Here is a 17,939-nt window from a genome sequence, read left to right on the forward strand (position 1 = left end):
ATAAATAAATAAAAAAAGTTATGTTGATCTGAGGTCTTGAGTTTGGCAATTAGCTGTTGTCATTTTAAGATATACACACAGCAGGAGGTGACTGACTTGAAACACTACCCCTGCCCATATATTGAAATACGCTTGTCAGCTGTAATGACCCTATTCCCTGTGATCTCCTGAATTCCCATACTTTTTTTTTTTTTTTTTTGGGGGGGGGGGGGTATTAAAAAAATATATTATGTTGTACTGAAAACAAAATGTACTGTGTAAGTATTTTCTTATGAACTTTACTAGAAGCAGAAGTTGCTGCCTGTGGTCAGTCAAATAAATACATAAATGCATACACAAACATTAATAATTATTAATAAATATTATAAATATTCATTAATTATTAATATTAACTTTTGTTATTTGAGGCAATTAATTATTACTTTCACTGAACAAGATGTAAGTGTTTTTTTTTATTATTTTATATTTTTTTCTGCACACAATTCCAAAACAATTGACAAATTCGACGGCAAAACTCTTTTTTTTTTTTTGCCCGTTTCCCCTTTTATTTTTTTTCCTTTCTGACTGAGCATTTAGCAACGTTATCTCTGGACAGAAATTAATTTGCTTAACTAAACTACGTTGATTAATTCTGCTGCAGCAATTCTCGAAGGTGGGGAAGCCACAACGTGACCATCAATTCCAGATGACACCACAGAAACATTTGTGGAATAAACAAACGCAGATTGTTCCTTTCACGTATTTAGAACGTTATCGATCCAAGATCTAAATAGTTTTCAATGGAAAACGAGAAGGGAACGACTCTAAAAAGAGTCATAACTCTGGAAAAAAAGGCGAGTAAACAAATACATCATCTGCACCTCTCTCTCTCTCTCTCTCTCTCTCTCTCTCTCTCTCGTTCACTCTCATGCACACAAGTATGTAATGACACATGTAGGTGTTGATGAATCCCTCTTCTCTCTCCATTGGACCCAAACAGAGTGCCAGCTCCACCTCATCCATCACAAATATCTTATTTATTAATGTGCCAGAAATTGCCTCAATACAGTTTGGCAGGTTCTTAATTAACAAAAATGATGGAAGTTGTGTGCTCAACCCAACAGCCTCTGAAAAACTGTCATGCAGTTAGATGACAGTGTTCACAGGAACAGGCCGTCATCTTCAATTAACTTCTGTTGACTTTTTTTTTTTACTGTGGTGTGTTGGTTATTAGTTACTTGATAATTAATCCAGCAGCCACCGTGTGTAGCTCATACTACGTTTTCATCAAGGCAGCAGGTTGATCACTTGCATGCATACAGTACCTATTAAATAAAAATAATTGTATATAATTTAGGCTGTGATCAAAGTGCATTGTTTTCAATAAATTAAAAAAAAAATGCATGCATTGCCCAGGAAACCCCAAACTTAAAATAAAAAAAGTGATATGTGATTGAGGCAGGGCTTTCTGCTCAGGGACATGCAGTGTAGGATGTGGTCTAATTCAACATTAAAGCTTGATGCTCAATAGTACACAGACAACAGATATGATAATCCTGCTGCTAAACCCTCACAGTATCATATTTCCATGAAATGGGTTTACCAGCATGCACCCAGTGTTTACTGACAGTACAAAACGCATGAAGAATTCTCACAACAGTTTGCAGTAACCGAGAAAGCCACACAATGAACGCTGCTACGCTGCGTCAGGTGAGGATATTAGACCTGTATGTGTGTTTTACTTGGATTTCAAGAATATATTTTAACAGTAAAAAAAGGGGAGGTTGCAATTTTTTGAGGAACGAGTAAAATCACTGATGTGAGAAACAGTTCAAGTCTGTGAGATATATGTGAGGTATGCATGAGGTCAGATACACAATCAGATATAATCTTAAAAAAATGTTGCAAAAAGCTTAGCAAGTGCTTTATGACATATGATTTGTCATGTGTTAAGCGTCACTCAGCTCTTACTGGTGAAAGTGATGTTAAAGCCCCGGTCTGTGTATGTGTGGTCAGTCAGGAACTCCAGTCGGGCCACATGGCCACTTGTTGTTATGGGAGGAGGTAGGCCGTCCCCAGAGAAGGTACCCAGGATTGGAGATTCAGCCTGAAAAATATATCATTCCCTGATGAAATCAAGTATGTCTAGTTCTGGAAGCAATAAATAAATAAAGCAGCACTGCATAGCTCTTACAGTACTACAACCAGTAAAAATGATTGGCACATCCAATAAATATGGCAGAAAGGTTGTTGAGTTTGTACACATAATTACATAAAGTGCTTTTCTTAATAACGCCAGTGACAGATGCATAGGTTAATAAAAGAAGTCACACTCGGAGCTATTTAAAGTAGCTAAGGACAAGAGTGTATAATTTTGCACAACCTTTCCCCCATCCTTGATGGAGAGGAAGTCAAACTGTTTTTCCATGCTGAGGTCGTTGAAGGCCAGATTGATTCTGCTCTCGGGGTTGGTGATGATGAGCCACACACAGTGCATGTTGTTCCCATACTCCTGAGGGTAGTTGGGAGATAGCAGCACCCCGGATGGAGTGGTAAAGTTGAAGAAGCAGGAAACTAGAAGAGTGATAGAGTTATACAGACAAAGGAAATTGAAAAGTAGAAGGAATTAAATACAATAAAAACAGTAGTTACAAAATGAACAATTTTCTTTTAACTTTCTGTACGTGGATATTTGATAAACTTTGCTTAGTGTTAAATTAATTAATGGATAATTAAATAATCAATTAACGAGTCTGAGCCAGACTAAGAACAAAGTAGACTACAGTCTTATTTAAACAATTTTAGTTTCAAAAAATTCCAAGCTGCCATTAATTTCACATCCCACAGTTATCTGTAGACGTTATATTTTGAAAGAACTACAGTGAGACTGAAGCATTAGCCAGATGTAGCACTTCCTGTGCAGCCTGGGGCACTTGAGGCAGTACTTTTACAGTACATCTGCCAGAATGACCATGTGATTCAAAACTGACAGCTGTGTGAAAGGTTTGCAAAACAATTATTGCACAAAACACTCAGAAATATTCAGAATGTGGGTCAATTTAAAGAGGCAGTAATCCAAGTGGATTTTAGCCAAGATTGATCGAGCCCTTAGCTTGTAAATTTGATCAAACTGAAACAATTTTCTTTTCCAAGTTGCAGTTGTTCAAAGAACTAACCATAACGAGTAGGACAGCAATTCTTCACAACTTTATAAAATAAAAAAATTAAAAAACTTGACTTTAAAGCAGTGGTCCCCAAACCTCGGACCAGTACTGGTCCATGGGCCAATTGGTACCTGGCCGCACAGAAAGAATGCATAACTTACATTGTTTTCATTTTATTTAATATCTTATTCTGAATGATATTACATTTTGAAAAATTACCAGATTCTCTCCGCACATCTGTCTCTAACTCACTCTTGACATAGGTCAGGATGTTTGCCTCGGTCACATGGCTACCTTCTTAAAGGGGCTGCTCCCGCCAGTTCATTCTCCCAGCTGTTGCACGATCACCTGTCTTTGCTTTTGAAAGATTTTGAGTGCTTCCCAACTACAAAAGGCACACAAACTGCCAAGGAATGGATCTGTGATCCACTGACCAACAAACCAGGGGAATCCAGCGTGTCTATGCAAGAAGATCAACTGTTGGAGATCGCATTTGACGGCAACCTTAAAAGTATATTTGAGATAACAACTCTTCTGGTGTTCTGGATTAAAGTCATGGCAGAATACCCTGAGATCGCTACAACAATACTGAAAACCCTGTTGCCATTTCCGACATCCTATCAGTGTGAAGCAAAGTTTTCTGCAGTGACAGCAACCAGAACAAAATTAGGGAGCAGACTGGACATAAGCAACACACTTTGGGTGTAATCGACTCCCATTACCCTTAGATGGGATTGTGTTGTTGCAGAGAAACAAACTCATGGCTCCCACTGATTTAGTTTTATGGTGAGTTGTATTTTTCATGCACTTTATATTTGGTTTTTTTTTGTGGTGTATCTTATGTTGAAGGCATGTTTAACCTTTCCTATTATGACCAGAGAGTGTGAGACTGAGAGGCCGTCACTCAGATTACAATGTTGGCGCAATGTTACGAGGACACTGCTAATAAAGTTGCACACACAGTGGATTCACGTTTGTTAATATATTTAGAAAATACCAGTTTTTATGACGGTCTTATCATTTCATTTTGTTGTATTTATCCGTCACACCTTAAAGGCCAGTCGTCTAACAATAATCCAGTCCATGGCACAAAAAAAGGTTGGGGACCAATGATTTAAAATATCCTATCTATCCCTTTAGGTTAAAAACATTCAATACAAGGAACTGAAAAACATTTATTTTACAGTAAATATATGTGTTGTGCTGTTAGAAATTAAACAAGTTTTTATTTATGTCTTTAAAAAAGTTGAGTAGTATATCATTTGGTCTTCAGAGACTATAGCTCTGTCTTGTATTGTGTAGGTGGTCGGAGAATAATAGGCTTGTGTTGGGACATAGAGTCCATTCAAATAATTATGACATAAATCTACATCCTGATGGGTAATGCAAACAGTACATTTTAAAATGACACTGAAATTAGACATTAAACAGCAGTACACAAACTGTTTTCTTATTTCCAATTACAACCAATTGCACTGCTGTGCATAACTTATTGAATTGTTCACTAACTGTTAAATGCTACGTTCACATAATCCGTTTTCCAATAATATAAAAATGAATTCACTTATGTGTTGTTCAGCTCAGTGATGTTTATCACAGGTTTATATTATTGCCTTATCAATAACACAACAGTGAACATCCCCTGTATGGTCAGATCTATTTGTTTCATCATCATCCAACTCATTTCTGTGTGTGTATTTCATTGTGTTAATTAGTTAATAATCCCCCACATTGTTTTAAAATCTGCAGGCTCACTCTTAGATGATCCAATCCATCATTCTGCATCTGTCCTTGTGCTCATCTGCGCAGTATTTATGCAGCCTTGTCAGTGTTGACATACCCATGCAAATCTGAACGATACGTGACGTGCAACAACTCACAAACACAGCTGGGTTTCTTAGCTGACCACTGGTTGTTTTTCTGACAAGTGATGTTCTTTTTCCCCACCAGCTCGAAGGCAGGCAGACACTCAAAGTACAGCCTGTCCCCATGACGAAAGCCCGTCCCTTCACGTTTTCCGTAAGCTGGGATTCCTGGATCTCCACAACTGCCTTGGTCGATTTCTGTGTAAAACAGACGTAAACAAATTTGACTGAATACTCAGATAAAAATGAAAATTTACGATATGTTAGGTAGGCAAAGCATTGCTGCCTTGCTCTGTTTTATTAGTTTAGATGTGTTTCATTGACACCATTTATATTCAGTGTTACTGCTAGTGGTAATAGATAAAATACACACATTATTAGCCCAAAAATAAATATGTGTTTCATTTTATGTAGGTAATAAAACCAGTAAGATTTGTTTAACCCTACTTGTCAAAGATGCTTTACACAGGTGGAAAGTGCGAAGAAGAACATGTCCCTTTTAATACACTAAATTTGCTTTTACATCAGTGCTATTCATAATGCATTTATGAAATAATTTGAGTATATTTCAACTTGTAAGGCACATGATGGTTGGTGACATGCCTTGATTGATTGGATAAAACAACATTTAAATTTGCAGGATACTCTGTGAGAAGGGGAATACATATTTATTTATTTTTTTAATAGTGAAATAAACTGTTTTCTAATTTACTACTAAGATAATGTATTTTAGTTTTACCCTAATGTGTGCAACACAGTGTCATGTCCCTCAATTTACTGTGATCTTGACCGTCATCTGACTGCAAGCGTATCCGTGCTGTGTGACAAACGTTGTCATTTCTGTTGAAAGCTGACATGAGCACTTTCACACGAACACGCAAACACATCCTCACCTTTACGGACACACCTCCTACCTAAAACCACACACGCCAATTTCATTATCACAAGATTAATGCCTCCCTCTGTATTTCCCTCACTCCCTTTCTACTTTCTAAGGCTGAAGATTGCAGATGGAAACGCTGAGGCATCCTATTGAGGCATCTGGAACACACAGAGCGAATGAGCTCATTCATCCAGGAAATGATGGCAGGGCCTAATATGATTTTAAATCGCACCAGGGGTGATGCTCGGTATAAATCCATACTCAGCCCTAATGACGATCATCATTTAGAACGTATACTTAGAGCTCACTGCTGTTTGAATGTATGGCTGTCCTAAGGCAGCCACATCCACAAGACAACTCATTGATCTTACGTGGAAGTCACCTTTAAAAGATGAGTGAGTTTTGACTTGAGCCTGACAGCAAATGTTCAAGAGCTGTTTGAAACCTTAAGGTAAAATCAGCTACAAGGAGCAATTATAAATACAGACTAATGCAAATCCAAAATAAATAAACAACAACATAGAATACAGTTTACAGATGATCTTGCTTCCAAATGGGTCCCTAATTTGAAGGTCAGGTAAAATAGAGGTAATTGGAGTTCTTTATAGTATGAGATTAGACATTTCATAGAAAGTATTTTGTTACAAATGCATGATTCTGTACGTCTTACTTCAAAAATATGCCTAACATCACAGTTAAATTAAACCTGAAAATATTAAAATTAAAATAAATTAAAAAAAACAAACAGATGTGAGATTTTTGTTCTCATTCAACTGTTAACAGAAGCTCTTTCAAGATCAGTGTATTTGGAATTCATCAGTAAATAATTTATAAGCAAATCCATCCAATTATCTTTACCCACTGCTTTCTTTTTTGGGTAACAGGGGTCACTGGTGTTCATATCTAGCCATCACTGTGCAAGAGATGGGGGACACCCTGGGCAGGTTTCCAGTCCATCACAGGGACACATAGAGACAAACAAGACAAAAAAAAAAAAAAAAAATCACTCTCTCACTCACACCTAGAGACAATTTAGAGTTACCAATCAGTCTAACATGCATGTTTTTGGTCTGTGGGAGGAATTCCAGCAACCTTCTCACTGAGAGGAGCAGCTCTACCAAATGTGCCAACATGGGCTAAAACCTGGATTTGTAATTCTTACAAATGCACATACATTTTTTTTTTACTTCAATTATACAAAAAAAGGAAAAACAAACAATCAAATAAATGTATAAAACACAATAAAAAAATGCCATCAACAATTCGACTACAAGCTGCCAAGTCTGAATGTTAGCTAAATGAGTTTATGTCAAGTTTAATGGTCTAACTTAGCAAGACTCATATGAACACCACAGAAAGTGTTTGGCAGCCAACTATTCAAGTTTTGCTTTGTTAATGAGTTGTTACACCAGGAAAAATGGTCAACCTTAAAATAAAAAACTATTGTTAACACACTGAATGTCCAAAGAGAGGACATCAGAGAATTCCTAAGGTGTCATTATTTAATATTTGTCAAGTGCAAACAATCACCAAACCATTATGGTGTGGAAACCACGACAACAGAATGTTAACTTTTACTCTTTAAAACAAACATTTCATAACATTTTGCAACTAAAAATATGCTTTTTTATAGTCAAAGATGCTGTTTGTTGACATTTGAGTAAAAAAAAAAAAAAATCACACTAAGGTGAAAGATTTATTTGAAAGTGTTTCTAATAGGATGTTTCGGTGGAAGAGACAAACATCAAACTACTGTAATTCATCTGTAAATTGTTATACTGTACACATCCAATGAGCAGAATGGTGTTACCTTAAAATTAGACATATTTTACTTAAAGCATGCATTTGCATCAAACTACAAACTACTTAAATGGCTTGTTCTTAGTGTTCTAATAAAGTAAAGTGATTGAGTTTAGAGGATTTGCTCACTGACATTAACGCTTGGCTGCAAACATTGCATTGTCAGAAAGATAGAGGACACTGCTGAGTGTGTGTGACCTAAACGTAAAAGTGTGAGATCTGCTTTCACTGTATTTGCAACTAAACTTGATGATCAGGCAAAAAAAAATACTAGTAATTGAAAATGCAAATGAGATTTTAGTCTTCTCCAATCTGGGAGGTTAAGGGTTTCAAAGCGTTTCTTCCAGCTTCATTAAGTAGAACTCATAGTTTTAATTACACATTGGTTCAGCATGCCACTTCACTTTCTGTTAGTTTTAAAGATAAAAAACTAAAACGTGGGGAAAGGGAGAAAGACTTGTGCTTCACCAAGGTGTTTTTTTTTTTTTTTTCAGAAAAGACTCTACACTCCAATACAACACATACATTTAGAGTAAACCTTCCTTAATTACAGTAGGACAAACATGTCAGATGATAATTAAGACTTCCTGACTGTTTGAACCTCATTAATCTTTAGTACATCAAACATGATGCAGGTAATTGACATAAAAGCATAATAAGTACTGGATGCTATGAAACACGCACATAGATGCTGATTCATAGTTAATTCTAAATATCCTGTTTCCGAACATTTTTTTTTCCCTCTTTTGGTTGCTCCTTTTATCAGGGATCACCACAGCGAGCAAACTCACATGAAGGTTTGGCAAATGTTTTACGCCGCCCCTCCTGATGCACCACAGACCACAGAGCTATCGCAGCCCGCGTGTGTTTAGCAAAGGGCTGCCATCCAGGAGAGCAGATCTGAGCTTAAGAGCCTTGCTGAAGAACCCACTGTGGGGCAAATGAGAGCGGAGGCAGGTGTGGGTGCTACACGTTTCCTGCCCCTAATTTTTATGTAATTGTCAGGGGTTTTGAACCGGCAACCTCCCAATCACAAGCTCACCTTCTTTAACCTTAAAAGTAAGTTATTTTTCCAGAGAGAGCTCAGCCTAAGTCCCATGTGACGTTTTCATACAGCCTAAATCGTAGCATTTAAAAGTCAAATTGTTTTATTCAACAAGTCTGTGTTGTGCAGTAAATGTTATATTGCTTTACAACGCAGCCTGTAGGTAGCATGGCTGGATCAATAGGTATATAAACACTGAACTCAGAATGACTCTCACTGGTGCACCAATGGGATGAAATGATGTTAAAATGTTTTGAGGGTGCAAATGATGTCATATTTTACAGGTGAATTCTGTGTTTCCTCTATATCAGTTTCCTTGGTGGGGCGCTTGTCGTATTTTAGTTTTTGTCCGGGGAGTGGGAGGGTCTGTGTTGCCCACCTGCTAGCTTAGCACTATGTTGCTATCGATAGGGGTGGAGGAGGAGTGTCACATCTGTGTTTAGTGCTACGTTGCTGCTGGTAACTGAAGATGCGTTGGGCGTGGAGCATTACGTCAGTAGCATTGTTGCTAACATGTTTGTATTGCACCCCGTGCTACTTAAATATCAACAATTGTTGACCGGGGTATGGTGTAGGCGGGGCGCTCGGTTCTGTTGACGGGACGAGGCACCCCACTTGGATAATGGTAGGGGAAACACTGGAATCAAAACCTAAGATGATATGTGGGAGTGATGGTGCAAAGGTTAGAAAAGGTGGGCCAATGATCAGAAGGTCACTGGTTTGACTCCCTGGGCTGAAAACATCAAAATGTGGGAAGAAAATGTGAAATACCCACACGTGCCTCCACCTTCATTTGCCCCACTATGGGCCCTTGAGCACAGTCCTAAACCCCACCATCTGCTCCCAAATATATGTTGAATAAAATGCTCCAAAAATATTGATTAGAACTATTGCCATTGAAAAGCAGAGAATACACTATAATGAATCAAAACCTTGTTGAGACATTATAATTGTTTACTTTATTCTAAATTTAGCTTTGCAACAAAAAAATAAATAAATCATTTGCATTTTTAAATGTAGGTAGCATGCTAAAACATCTTATTTTTGAGCAATCCTTACCTTCGTAGGACACTTTGAAGCCGAGGGAGCCACTGGTGTCATCTGTTTTGAAATTGAGCCACATCTGGTGACTTGTACTAACCACGAGGTCTGGAGTGGTGGTACCAGACAGGCTGCACGGTGAAAAGAAAATAAATTACTTATTAGAAGAAAGTTTGTCTGTGCACTGTAATTAAAACATGCATATTTAGTGTTTTATTTACTGCTTTTAATGTCTGTACAATGGCCACAGTTTAAATTGTTAAATAGTGTTTACTGCACAGTCACTTGTAGTCACTTTAATGGTCAAGCTAACTAATTTAAGACACCCTTTAAATATATTAATTACAACTGTAAGAGACAAGTGTGATATATTTTGATTACACATTAAATGATTAGACTCTAACGCTAATATGAGAAACATTAGCCTAAAATATATATATTTTTGTACTCAAGGCTTTTAATGCAAAAAAGCTGGGGACAAGAAAGTGGAAAATGATCAGTCAGCGCCACAGTACTAATTTAATCCTATTTGAATAGTAATTCCATCCGGCTGTAATTAGAGAAGTTTTTAGCTGACGAGTGATTAAGGGTTCTAATTTTAGTGATGGAACACAGAGAATAGCAGGATGAGTAAACGAGTCTGGAGACGTCGGTTCTGTTTTGGCCCCTTTTTGTTACGGTTTTCTGTCAACATGTGGGAGGTGAGATAAAATATTTACTAACAGCTGGAAGGTGTGACTTTATGGGTATACTTGCAACTCCCAACTTCTTTCTTTTGTGTTTTAATTTTTGCAACCAAAAGCAGCCTAATTTTAGATTATGTCACATGGCTAACCTGTAAACTTGCAATAAGCTCATTAACATTAATAGCTTTGGCTTCAGGCATTTGCTTAAATCATGTTCCTATTTATGAAAGAAAAAAAAAGAAGAAAGAAAAAAGCAGCTGTCATCTTTCACCTTTTTAATCGAATGTGTTTTTATTCAAGTAAAAACTGTTATCCTTCCTGTTGGCCTATTTAAGGTTTGCAGAAGAAAATCATGTTGCTCCCTCCACATAATTTCCCCTGCAGGTAAAAACAGTGGTGGCACTTTAACACTGAAAGCTTTTCATTGATTATGACTCAACGCCTGTTTGCCACCACAATTATGACTCTGCTGCAGTTTTATGCCTCTGACCTTAAGTTACAAAAATAATTCACAGTACACTACAATGTTTTTGCTTGATTCACAAAAATACAGTCCTGAGCTTTACAGCGGTGATTGCTGCAGAATATTTTCCACTGCTAGTTTGCTTGTGTAGAAAATTGAGGACTCTTTTGACTAATGTGTTTCAAATAAAGAATTAAAGAGAATGGAAATATAACATAATAAAACAAATAAATAAAATAGTGTGTGTGTGTGCACAAAATAAAAAGTCAAATTGTTCCATGACAAATCTCTGATATATTTATTGCCAACTTTTTCCACCTCACACCCCACAAAAGCAACCTCAAATAAAATTAATCTATAAAAACTTTATGACGGTGGTAAAATTTAGCACAATTAATAAAATCCTGTGAACGGTGATAGAGCAGATGTTAGCGTTAACTCCATTAGGGGGCATTGATACGCAGTTTGTACTCTCACGCCACCTGGCTGTGATGTTGTTTTAAATAATGGAAAGACATGAGTGACAATGTGGTGCAACATCTTTTTATTTATTTATTTATTTATTTTTTATGTGCTGCTGCATCAGGTGGTGATGAAATCAAAGAGAAACTGTGCCTGTGAGAAATGACGACTGGGGGCTAAGGAAGAGAGTGGGCTACTGCGAGGAGTGTGTGTGTTTGTTCGGGGTGAGCAAGGAAGTGAACAAGGAAAGGCAGAATATGATTTCAAAGAACACAAGTGGGAAAAAGAGACTAGTAGCCCTTAGAGGTTACAGAACAAAGGAAAGTTTAGAGGCAAAAAAAGAAGAAGGTCTAAGAGGAGCCACTCACACGTGAAAGATGGTCTTCTGGTCTCCCACAATCTCTCCGTCTCCCACCGTCAGCGTGTCATAGCCCCTCTCCAGGTCAAAATCCTCAAATGTCAGCTTGATTACCTAAACAGTGAAGACATCACCCAGAGAACCATAAATAACAGATGCTGGAACTATCGTGAATTCAGGTGTAGACAAGAAACCGCTTTCCATCTGTGGTACAGAGTGTCTCTGGGTATTATTTAGCAGATGACTATAATGCACCCATCCACTATCTTTAACCTGCTTCTTCTATTTTCGGTCGCAGGGGTCACTGGTGCCCATGTCCAGCTATCACTGTGCAAGAGGCGGGGTACACCATGGACAGGTCGCAAGTCCATCACAGGGCCGACTATAATGCACTGAAAGGTTATTCTTGTTACTTTACAAGTATTCAGCATATCAGAGATAAGGAGCAATTTGTACAAGCTTCCTAAAAACTGTATAGACTCCATAAAGTATACATGACTCTTAATGTTAACCTTACTACATCTGACTTTCAGACTGGGTATTATGAAATGTTTCCCCTTAATCAAATATCTGATTGCTTGCCAGACGGTCAGCATGACCCTGCACTCATGAAAACAGTGGGGGAGTCCATTTCAACAGCCTTAAAGCACATCGGCAGATGAGACAAGGGATTTAAGGCTGTTCTCAAGGTGAATGTGCTGCATGTACTACAGGCTACAACAGGGTGTGCAAATTATCCCTGTATTAGGTGGTAATGTGAGGAATCTAGTAGAGCAAATTTTATTTCAATCAAAAACTACTGGTTGGAACAAAGGCAGAACAAGGTAACAAAATAAATAAGTAAAATGTGACCTGAATAAAACTCCCATATAGGCGATATATATATATATATATATATATATATATATATATATATATATATATATATATATATATATATGCACTAGGATAAAGCTAATTAGTCAATATTTATGCAATGATTACATATTTTGGTATGAAACAACCAAAAAGACAACAACCTATTTTAAATTGGCTGCCGCTGTTTTTCGACAGATTCTTAATGTTTTCAGAAAGCTAAGGGAAGCAAAGTCTAATGAAAAGCTTATATAAATGCAAATTGTATTCTGCCCTATGTTAAACCTCATGCCTAATGAAAATTGCCAAGGTGGAGAGAAAAGATTGATGATGGGCGACCAAAATAGGTCAGATCGCTCGATAAATAGAGTTTCATACCACAAACTCGTCTCCCGTTTGTCAGCCAACAAGAAAAGTATTAAACAAAGTGAGACACAGGAAAAGTAAATGAACAGAAAGTGCAACTATATAACACGGTAGTTGTGACAAAACAACTAGTGGTAGTTCAGGTTCGTATAGGTTTTTGGAGTCTGAGCGGAAATGTTGTTTTAGAAATATCAGAAGCAATACTATTGTTGGGTGCATTTACTGTTTTTGTTGAGAATGAATTTTCTAATAGTTGCTCACAGACTTGAATTAATTGAAGCCAAGGATCTGTTTGAGCCAGAAGACAGCACATTCGGGGTCATGTTGCACTCTGAATTTGGTGCCAATAGGAGCTTCTGTGGCAATGCTCTGCCAAAATAATAAAGTATCTTTGTTTCCTACTGCAGTATACTTTCCATTGTTTGCTATCGCTAACATTCCCAAGGCTGCGGAACAGAGACTGCAGTGTCCCTGATGTTCATGCAAAAAGAGCAGAAAGATTTCCAATACGACAGGACATTTTTAGTATCCTTAGGACCTTATGACGAGACACCTTTACTGAACCCCACATTTGTCACAATGTCATATGGAGTTTAGACCAAGAGGAACGCTGGCACGTCCTGTCCTGCTGCCTGTGCAGTACCTCAGCTAACAGCTGGGCCTATGTGGACGTATAAGAATAGAAGCTCATTACATCTGTAAACAAAAAGAGCAGCCTCGTTCCATCTTCATCTAAACACACAGCAAGAGTCAGCTTAAAATACAAGAATCTACTTCAGCACACTGCCTGCTGGGTACACACCCCAGCGACTCAAAAGTGTGTTTCTATACTTACAAACAAAGGTTGAGGTTTTTATAGGAGCGTGTTGTTGTTGATCAGCTTTCTAACTTGCCTCAAACCTTACATAGACTCTCTCACTTGACATAGTGTATTAAAAAATAGATCTGTAAAGCGATGTTTGAGTTCTGAGGGAATGTTTGGCACAGGAGCAACTGGATGGCCTTGAACACAAACCAAAGTCAATGGTCTAAACAAAATGGCTTTGAGACTTGCATGTTATCCTCTAAGCACACTTTCAAACCCTCTCAATTAGTCTCCTGTCCAATTCCCCCTCTTCTTCTATCTGTCACCACAGGTATTTCTAACAACTTGCTTTGTCTGCTGTTGGCTCAGATCCAGTCCTTTTTGTAACCCCAAATTCATTTTCTTAATCTCTCACATGTTTCACTTTGTCACATTGTGAGGTGAACTGCATCTAATGTGTCCTGTAGCAATAATCAAAGTATAAAATTAGTCTCAGACCAGTGTTTCCTCTGGAGTTCCTGCCCAACAGCTTTGCTCAGACCCATCAGCTTATTTTTTTTGTGTCTGGCACTGTTTAAATTACACAAAAATGGCTGACTGCAAAGCCATAATTTGTTTTCCAATAATCCATTGCTACCCTGATGCAAGCTCAATAATCCAGGCAGAAAAAAATAAAAATAAAAAGTTAAATTTGGTCCTCTGGACATTCAAAAAACAAAACAAACAAACAAAAAAAAATTGTAGAAACGTTTCGTCTTTCATCCGAAAGACTTCCTCAGTCTGAGGTGCTGTATTCAGCTCAGTCTCTTAAATAGCACCTTCTCAGAGTGGATCAACCAGTTTGCTGCTGACAACCAAAACCAGCTGCTCACATGATCAAGAAGGACCATCAGCCTAACGATGGACCATTAGCACACTGATGGCTGTTTACTATTCACAGGAGGTTAAGTGATATTAGCAATAACAGCATTGTGAGAGGGGGACAGTTGAACCCGGAGGCCTCCACCCCTGTTTAACGATGGACGATTTATTTTCACAAAGATGGCCTCCTTTACTCCTTTCTCAAACCATCGTTCCTCTCTGTCCAGGATGTGAACATCTTCATCCCTGAAAGAGTGACCTCTGACCTGGAGCTGAGTGTAGACTGCAGAGTCTAAGACTAAGATCATCATCATCAGGCCAGGACTCTGCGGTCTACACTTTACCTACCACTATGAGAGGGTGCTATTTATAAGCCTGAGCTGAATACAGCACCTCAGACTGAGGAAGTCTTTCGGATGAAAGACAAAACGTTTCCACAATTTTAATTTTTTTTTGAATGTCCAGAGGATCAGATTTAACTTTTTTCCATATTCTATTGAGTTTTACCGTTGATGTCTCTGTTGCTGTGATGACCCAAGTGCAGTTGGCGTTGTTGTCGTACTGAACAGGGTAGTTAGGAGATGTGATGACGCCACTTGGTCCTTTTAACTGACCTCCACACATAGGTGCTGCAAGAGAACAGATAAAAAGAGACAAACAACACTCACTCCAATTAAACACACCAAAAATAATAATACATTTTAGGATGTCAAATTGTCTCCTGGATCACTTGTTAAACTTGTCATTCATTCTGCGATATGGGAGAAGATGTTACTTTAACTCTGTAAAATGTATTTTTTTTTATTAGTACATCTAAATATCTCTTGTGTTTTAATTTATTTTTGACATCTTACTGGTGACTTTTTTTTTCCTTTCAGAAAATGTCCCATACATGTCTCAAAACTTTCATTTTAACAACCTCAGCTGGGGCAACAACACTACCAGCCTGATCAAGAGGCCACATCAGAGACTCTACTTCCTCAGGCGGCTGAGAGGAGCTGGTCTGGGAAGCTCAGTCCTCACCTCCTTCTACAGGTGTGCAGTGGAGAGCATCCTGTGCTCCAGCATCAACTTGTGGCATGGAGGCTGCACAGCTGCAGAAAGAAAAGCTTTGCAGAGTGGTGAAGGCCGCACAGAAGTCTGTTGGAGTCAGTCTCCCCACCATTACAGACATCTACACCTCCAGATGCAGGAAGAGGGCCACCTGCATCATGAAGGACCCCACTCACCCAGCACACACACTTTTTGCCCCACACCCCTCAAGCAGAAGGTTGAGGAGCATTAAGTGTAGAACCACTAGACTGAGGAACAGCTTCTACCATTAAGTTGTTAGACTCATGAATCCCTAATCAGGACTATCACTGTGAAAAAAAATCACTGTAATGCCACTTGATTGTTGATATGTGCTGCTGATCTCATGCTGCTGATTCATTTCATGCTGCTGTGTTAAAGGAGCAGAAGTTACAACAAATCCTAAAATGATTTTCCTTTGACTGCCCCACATATTGCCAAGTGTTTCTTATTTGGTCAACAAATGGGCTAACATCTGTCTTCAAGTATTGCAGAAACTTGGTCATTACCGATGCATTTAAATCAAACTTATTGGAGCCAACAAACAGATCAAACCAAATATATATTCAGAAAGGATCTTTCTTTGAATGTTAGGGTTTGTTTTATGTTACAATAAGCTGTTATAGCAAACTAGAGGATATCAGATTGTTTGACATTGCTCAAATCTGGCAACATGTCCACCTCTCTAGAATTAAAATTCAGTTTAATCAACAGGAAAATGAGTCATTTAGAATTCCCTATTAAAGGTTTTTATTAAAAGAGTGGGTGAGGCGTTTTCAAATCGAGCTTTAAAGGGACAAGGTGACTTTTTATTGAGGCCTGAGGGTCTCTGCATGGCAGAACTGTTAAACACCTCTTCAAATTAAAGCACAGAACTTCAAATAGTGTGCATGTGTGGACATTTGTGGAAGTAAATCTCAAAGCTCGTTAAAAGGTCTGAATGAACTAGCTTAATTTTAATTATTAATGCGTAAGAGAGAGGTCGTTCAGGTGGTAAAGGCTTTACGAGTGTGTTAGAGTGCTGCGTTGATACCCCCAAACTTACAGCTATTTTAATCTAAAGAAATTTGCTGAAGTTAGGGAGCAAATGAGCAAAGCTAATACAACTTCTGGTAGCAATTAGTGTGACCTTAAACTATGCAGACAATAAGAAATTGATGCCAAGGTTTAGTTGCAGACTAATCAGGAAGCTCTTCACTATCAAAAATAATCTGGCGTGACCTGAAAAAAAAGTAGGAATATAAAGGAACTTATATGATTTTGGTGTAAAGACAACAGATGTGCAGATAATTCCCTTTACCCGACCTCTCTCAGAGCTAATGATAGACCTTTGCAATTTAATAATGGTTATTTCCACGTATGATCCAGATTATTTTACATTATGAGTATCTTTGATCAAACAAACGGTTATGCTGAACAAAGGCACAGAACAAAAGGTTTTATAATGAAGGAATGAAATACTTTTTAAGACTCATGTTCTTCTTCATACTTAGCTTTTATAGATTTATTTACAAAATGTAACAAAAAAAAAGTCTGATTAGTGTGGCTTGTTTGTGAAGCTTAAAACGACTGTACACTAGTTAATAATATAATACAAGTAACGCAAAGCCACAAAGGTTTTTTTTGTCTATTTTCTTTTTGATTTTTCTTCAGATAAAACCAAATTCTGCAGATAAACTCTGAAATAAAAAAGGTACATGTTGTCAAACAAGACACTTGGAAAATAAATGGAAAATCTAACCAACTTGTTTCAAATCGGTGTAGCCAATTGGTAAAATTGAATACCTGTGAGTTTGTTCAATTTCTTACAAAATGAGGACAGATAAGAGAAGAAACTAGATAAAAATAAATAAATAAATAAATAATTTTGAATATGCTTGTATTTAGATTGTATTTCTACACATAGGGCAATACAATGAATCATGTACTACAATAAACAGTTTAATGTTTCTGTCCGCACCTGAACTGTTAGTTGTTGGTATTTTTATATTCTGTTTTTTTTTATTTTTTTATTCTGTTATTTTTTTAATTTTATAATTTTTATTTATTTATTTATTTAATTAATTAATTAATTTAAATTTTATTACATTTTTATTTTTTATTTTTCTGTTATAGAATTGCTCCGCTCGGTGTGGCTGCATGTTGGAGTAACTCTGTTACATTCAGTCTGTGATTTTGCTTGTGGAATCTTTAATTCCTCTTTTCCTGGATGTAAATAACTTTTTTTTTTTTTTT

At 37.4% G+C, this 17,939-nt stretch overlaps 1 protein-coding gene across 1 annotated transcript in view; it reads right to left on the reverse strand.

Moving 5' to 3' along the window:
- Positions 1-17,939, reverse strand: part of csmd2 (CUB and Sushi multiple domains 2) — a 302,201-nt gene that overhangs the window by 132,455 nt on the left and 151,807 nt on the right. Inside the window, exons 7-12 of the mRNA XM_037693663.1 lie at positions 15,141-15,262; positions 11,757-11,860; positions 9,796-9,908; positions 5,024-5,206; positions 2,363-2,553; positions 1,951-2,086 (exon numbers count right to left, since the gene is read on the reverse strand). Coding sequence (XP_037549591.1) covers positions 1,951-2,086; positions 2,363-2,553; positions 5,024-5,206; positions 9,796-9,908; positions 11,757-11,860; positions 15,141-15,262 — 849 coding nt within the window. The remainder of the gene's footprint in view (positions 1-1,950; positions 2,087-2,362; positions 2,554-5,023; positions 5,207-9,795; positions 9,909-11,756; positions 11,861-15,140; positions 15,263-17,939) is intronic.

Source organism: Nematolebias whitei, chromosome 19 (genome assembly GCF_014905685.2).
Source record: "Nematolebias whitei isolate Nwh7 chromosome 19, NemWhi1, whole genome shotgun sequence".
Classification (NCBI taxonomy): domain Eukaryota; kingdom Metazoa; phylum Chordata; class Actinopteri; order Cyprinodontiformes; family Rivulidae; genus Nematolebias; species Nematolebias whitei.